Here is a 6,862-nt window from a genome sequence, read left to right as displayed (position 1 = left end):
GTAATAGGTGGATTCGAGTAAAATGACCAATAAATACAATAGGAACATTAAATGTTCGAAGATTTATTTACTAAAAACATCCTTGAACTGATTACCAGCCAATAAAGGCCGATTAGATGTATGTATAAATACACTAATAAACATTTGAATATTTCATATTTATTTCACCGTTCGTATGCAGCCAATACAAATACATGTATATATATGACTGTGGCCTGTTTTTGGTTTTCCAATTTTTTCTATTTTATTCAAAAAAAAAATTAATATTGTATTTATATATGAGAGTTTTATATGTATTTCTGATGTCTTGATGTTTTATGTCAGTGGGCGTTTTCCCTTTGTTTGGACCTTGAGTCTGTGTAACCCGGTTCTTTTACTTCCCTTTTTATCTGTTGTTGTAAGTTGCAATAAATTGAATAAAGAAAGAAGAAATGAATAGAGCTTAGCCATTGTGTGTGTGCTGAACTGTGGATATCTCTAGGCCCCTGGTTCAATTTCCATGTTGCTCCCCTTTCAGTGACAGTCGGATGGCTTAAATTCAAGTTACGATAGCGCACAATCTTTCGGATCTTTCACAGTACATGGTGTTATTGCACCAAAGAACACTGTAGGCTTACTGTACACTCTTCGGAAAAGAGTAGGGGATTGTCTCCCAGTGTAGGCTACTTCCCAACCACCACCAGAGGGACCTCAGTCTTCTTTGGTGTGTTTGGTGTTTACTCCGAATTCATCCATTCATTCATATATTATATATCGTAAATAACTGAATTAATGTTTCTGTATCTTATTAGGGAAGTCTTCCTCCTGTCGAGGACATCACAAACAAACTATACAGTGGCCAGTTGACCGTATTGCTTATGTCCAGTGGACATCGTGGAAAATGGAAGAAACGATTTGTGGTTATTAGTTTTTCACATATCTACCTTTACGATAAACAGGTTAGTTGCAGTAAATATTTTTTTTATGCTTTTTATTTATTTTTTCATGATTTTTATTCTGAAAATTGATCATATTTAATTAAACTCTTACTTTGTCTTCCTAAACAGAGTTCAAAAGGCAAAAATAAATACTGTGGAGCCATAAACTTACAAGATTTCAAAAGTTGTGGACCAGTAAATAACAAGCAACTAAAAAAGAAATACGTAATAGTCGTTCAACCACAAGATGACAATAATCAGGAATGGCTGTTCGCTTGCGACGACCCCAAGACGCACGAGAAATGGCTTCATCATATAAATGAAGCTATACGAAAGCAAAACCCTTTGAAAACCAGACCTGTTACAGTCCAGGTTTGTGGATAATAAAACATTGTTCAAGTTCTTTAGTTGAGTACCGATCCTACATCCTCTCTAGGAACCTTAGCATTGGCTTGGATGTGTTTGTCCTTAAGTCTGTGACGCTGTCATTAAATTCGTCAAAAAAATTGTAAAGAAGTAAATTTGAATTTAATAATAATCAAGATGTAGCCTGCTCAACTAAAATATGGTATTTTATGATTTTATAGAACAAAATACATATAACAAGTTATTAATTTCAGTTTGACGATTATACACTGGAGACGGAGGTATTTGAAAGTCGTCTAGCTAAAGACCGACCAAAAGGACCGGGAAGGAGAGCTCCTACCAGGAAAAAGGCAGAGGAGGTAAACCGGCAGCTCTAATATCTCATAATCACTGCGATCTCCTATCGAATTAAAGTCACCATCATCTTTAAATGACCATTATCAATATCTAAATCATTATAATCAACATCATCATCATCATTGGCATCATTGTCATAATGATCATCACCGTCATCAAAATCATCACCATCTTCACCACCACCATCATCATCACAATCACATCATCATTACCACCATCATCATTACCACCATCATCATGTCCATGTTCACCACCACCATTATCATCATCATTATCATCTTCTTTTTCATCGCAAACACCATCATCATTATTATTATCTTCATTATTATCATCATCATTATCATCATCATCATCATCATCATCACCATCATCATCATTATCATCACGGTTTTCATCATAATCATTATCATCATGACATCACCACCAAAATGAGCAGGTGGTGATATGATGGTGATGATGATGTGTAATTTAATCATCACCATCATCGACACCGCCACCATTATCATTTTCATCATTATCATCATCACCGTATCATCATTCTTCTAAAACTTTCGTTCCCACTGACAAGTGCATTCCTCTCTCTAGTCTGATGCAAAATCTCATGATGGTGATAATGATGATACAGAGGAAATGAAAGATGAACCAAACGCCGCTCCTGAGGACAATGAGGGAGTGACATCTGCTGATGATGGGCACTATTCCAGTGGAACAGATGAAGAATTAGACAAAGAGGATGCGGAGACCGAGAAACCAATGGTCACTGACCTGAAGCAAGAGGTATGTCATCACTGAAGCTAAGGGGTTTTTTTTCTTGCTTTTGTGACGTACCGGTATGGCGCGCAGCAACGAATAAACAAGCGCGTACATTTCCTGTTAATTCAAACTACAATATCTCAGGATTTTAATAGTAAAACATAGAATAACAATTTTAATTTTTAATTTCCATTTTTCATCAGCAAATGCAATGTAAAACTCATATAGAGCAACAATACGTATAATAATCTTATGTTTCGAAATCATGTCTATAATTCCATTAAGTAAATCATGATGATATATAGTACAGTAAAATCGCATGCAGTATATAGGCCTATACACCTTTCATATACTGTCTCTTATACACATCTAGATGTGTATAAGAGACAGCTTCGTTAACAATATACTGTACTCGCGCGAATAAGCGCCCGAGCGCTTAAAATATTTTTGGATCTTTTTCAGAGGCGTTTATTCAAACGGGGCGCTTATGGAAATAGAGTGGAAATTGAGGGGGCGCTTGTGCAAATAGATGAAAATTAAAGGGTTTCTTATGGCAAGTTGGAAAATTCAAGGGGCATTTTTTTTTTATCGAAAATAAACGAATGGTTTTGTTGAAGAAAAGGAAATCGTCGAGAGAGCATGGCTCATAACAAGAATGTTGGGGGTATTTACACAACAGCAGATGAAATTTGTGGTGGTGGTGTTGGTGTTGGTGGTTGCGTGTTGTCCATCTACCAATTCAGATTAGTAGGATCATTGCAGGGTTTCTTGCTTAGATAAGAGAGTGATGAGGTCAGTTTATTTTTGTTGACTGAAAATGGTCATAAAGTATTTTAATTTTTAGATATTAAATACTGTAATTCTAAATCCAAAAATGGGTAGGCCTACCAATAAAACAAGAACGAGATTTTAAAGATGCATCAAAACTGAAAAAAAGCATGTTAAACTTATGGAGACTGTTAGACCGACAGATGGATAGATGGACTGACCGACCGACAATACTAATATAGATACGAATAGTTGATACAGAAAATTAAATTGGTGATGTATTGTACTGTACTGTATGATTTATTTTTTAGTAATCGAGGGGCGCTTATTTAATTCTGCCATACATTATACATTTTTTACCGGACGTTGGTGCATTCAACAAGTTTGTTAGATTTTTAAAATTCCATTTAAAAAGTTAAAAACTGAAATTCGCCAGAGGATAGAGGCCAACTTAACAAATAATTTACTTCGGGTTTCTTTTAAACGTTCGAAGACTTATTAAAATGATTGCATGGTTTTCAAATAATCTAACCAGGTTCCAGCAATAGGCTTATACTTACGAAAACTACACTTGTTCACTGCCAAAACAGAAATGTCTACTATAGGCGGTTGCCTTCATAATAGCAATTCATACTAAAATTATGATAAATTATGAGAAGGTAGGTGGATCGTTTAATATACTTAGGGGTTTTGGTCAATAACGTTGTAATTGCATCTCCTATCAGTTTCCTGGTTTTGGGACATTATCCACATTCATCAAATAAGAGAATGTGACTTAGCAGGTCAGTTCACATTTAATGTAAACTAATTCTGAACACGATATATATATAATTTTTTTCTTTTCTTTGTAGCACTTTCCGAAACGCATGAACACTCCACCACTAGGAATAGCTTCACTAACCTCAAACTTAGCAAAAGAGGCGGCTCAGAAACGTCTTGAGAGTCGAAAAGAAGAAACCGATGAATCAGATGACAAAACTACAAGCAATGGGCATGCACAAAATCAAGAAACTAATGATGACGACGACACGAAAGAGGTTACGGATAATGACTTGGAACTTAAACGAGGACCTTCTTTTGTACGAAGATTAAGTAATTCTTTCATAAAGAGTTTTTCTGGTAGTGCAGGTGATTCAGACAGAAAATCTACTAAAAAACCACCTGTACAAGCCCCTTTAAAGAAACCAAAACCAGGTCTTAAGGTCGACAGGCCCCGTGATAGGCCTAACTCTTTAATAGTGCAAGGGTCGCCTAGGATGGTCTCAAAACTTTCACCACTCCATTCCCCAGTAGCGAGTAAAGGAAGCAAGCCGATTGTTAGCCCCAAAACGCCGACAGATTTAAGAGAAGCTGTCAAGATGGTTGATGCTGTAACACAATCAAGTGAAAAACTTATCATAAAAGCTAAAGCTTTGCGGAATGCCATCAAGGATTTAGGTGGGAAGGACAAATACTTAGAGACGATGCATGCAATCGAGAGAAATGCAAAATTTGCACTCGCCGACATAGAGGATGCTATTACTCAACTGACTAAGGCGCAAGATGAACTGAATAATACATAAAAGAAAGAATTGAACGAACGGAACTGAATGAGGCGATGAGCACTAACAAAATCTGAAAATGTGACGCTAACAAACAAATTTTAAATTCTATCAACTGTAGTTTTGATATAAAAATACTAGGCCTACATGAAGAAGTGTAGGCCTACTGAAATGGATGTGCCGCAAAATTTTGAGTACGCAATGATCGCGTCATGTCGCTGTTTCAGGTGAAATTGTAAGTGAGAGAGCCGAATTCAATAGGAACGTTTTAGTTAACGTAAGCTGGAGAATTATGCAGCAAATTCACGGGTCCGAAGTCCTTCTAACACCGGCCTCCTTTAGGAGTTGTTTGCTTAGCACAGTATAACCCCAGCTAACGGTTTTACGTTTTTATAATGTTACAATCTGGTTTACAAAAATATTTGTGTAGAACCGTGAATAGTTATTTATAATTTACTTTTACAACTAAATAAAACTGCAACTTTGCCGCAACGTTGTATTAATGTCATTTTCTGACATATTAATCATAACGTTTGCGAACTGTTTGTGTTTGCTGGGATGTTGTATCTCTCAAAAGTATATTAGGTTGCCAGCATTTACACACAGGGTGCTAATGAAGGAATAATAAATAATAATAATAATAATAATAATAATAATAATAATAATAATAATAATAATAATAATAATAATAGTAAATTATGTCATTACTGTAGGCCTACTTCTGACAGAAGTACCCACCGTGGCGACATTTAGCACATTTCGGTGCTAATCTGAATTTAAAATGACTTGTATTTGTATCATAGGCCTCCTTTTTCTGACTTATGCAACATTTGTAAATATAATATTCCATTATGCAGTATAAAAAAATTATATCAAGGGCGGAAACAGATCCAGGTATTTTGTCGCATTCCGGGAAGAAATGTTTTAACCTGATCCTTGTAAATGTCTTGAGTTTTGAATAAGAAATGTCTCAATCCTTTTTTTTTCGACTTTTGATGTTTGCACCTGGTTCTGTGGCTGCCTTTAGAGCAGTGCTTGAATTTTAATTCAATGACGATGATCTTGTAATATTCGAATTCCTATATCATATCCACTACTAGTAGGCATAGTTTATTGCAATAAACATTTTGTCTTTCCCCCCACCCCACCATTACCACAAGGCATTAAAAATATATATTTGATATTGTAATATACATATATTTTCTCACTCGTTGTTCCAATAGTTTTAGAAAAACATGTACTTAGTTCCTAGACATTTTTAGGATTTATTTAACTTATGATTATTGTTATTGACAATCCAACACATTTAAGTTTGTATATACTGACATGTTTAGTAGGGAACTTTCGATTGCACGACGACGGTAGGGCTAGAACGTAATGACGTCACTAAAAGTCCTCTGCGCATGAAAGAACGTTTAGGTCACCTCTCATCGAGTAGATTCTGGAACGCAATTTGGCCAAACAGAGAACGTAGGGCGCCAGGTAGGACGGTCACGCATGAGTGATTCCGTTCCAGCGTCGCATCGTCGCACAAATCGAAAGCTCCCTAGTAATAAAGTAATAAGCCAATTCGTATTTTGAACCGTGCATGTCAAATTCAGTCGACATAAGCAAAACATACAGTACACACTACATATGTTTATGGAGATTGACCTTGGATACGGAATGTGCAGATCAAACTACAAATTAGCCTATTCAAAAGTTAATGCAAGAAACAAGATATCAAGTTACAGTATTCACTGATATCGCACGTCATTTTAAAAAGCAAAATCAACTTCTAAAATGTATGTCGTTAGAAAATTAAAACTCGGTTATGGCTTAGTTCAGACTAGGTGGATAAACCCGGCTCAACTTACCGGGTTTATCCACCTGCCAGTCTGAACTAGGTGGCTTATCTCAAGCCGGGCTGTGTTCCTATAGTAACTAGGCCTGGTGCGCCACCGTGTTTAACTTTTCTAAGCCGGCCTTTAATCGTTGCGGGGGGTCTTGCATTGACTTCGGGTGACGAAATGACCAATCAGCATTCAATTACGTACGCTGTGAGCGAGCGTACGTTTCGCGAGCAATGTTTTGAAACACGTTTCCTGGTTACGGTTATTATTATGCAAATTCTCGCCTGGCTAAACCCGCTAGTCTGAATGCCCGGCAAAGTTAAACGTA

At 36.4% G+C, this 6,862-nt stretch overlaps 1 protein-coding gene across 1 annotated transcript in view; it reads left to right on the top strand.

Moving 5' to 3' along the window:
* Positions 1-6,647, top strand: part of LOC117114781 (general transcription factor IIF subunit 1-like) — a 7,639-nt gene extending 992 nt beyond the window's left edge. Inside the window, exons 2-6 of the mRNA XM_033258479.1 lie at positions 792-938; positions 1,047-1,289; positions 1,538-1,642; positions 2,226-2,417; positions 4,013-6,647. Of these exons, the coding sequence (XP_033114370.1) occupies positions 792-938; positions 1,047-1,289; positions 1,538-1,642; positions 2,226-2,417; positions 4,013-4,723 (1,398 nt within the window). The 3' untranslated portion in view covers positions 4,724-6,647. The remainder of the gene's footprint in view (positions 1-791; positions 939-1,046; positions 1,290-1,537; positions 1,643-2,225; positions 2,418-4,012) is intronic.
* Positions 6,648-6,862: the final 215 nt, after the last annotated feature.

The sequence above is a fragment of the Anneissia japonica genome, unplaced genomic scaffold (genome assembly GCF_011630105.1).
Source record: "Anneissia japonica isolate Jap-2015-1 unplaced genomic scaffold, ASM1163010v1 scaffold288140_len288450_cov173, whole genome shotgun sequence".
NCBI classification, from domain to species: domain Eukaryota; kingdom Metazoa; phylum Echinodermata; class Crinoidea; order Comatulida; family Comatulidae; genus Anneissia; species Anneissia japonica.
This window is presented reverse-complemented; position numbering and strand designations above follow the sequence as displayed.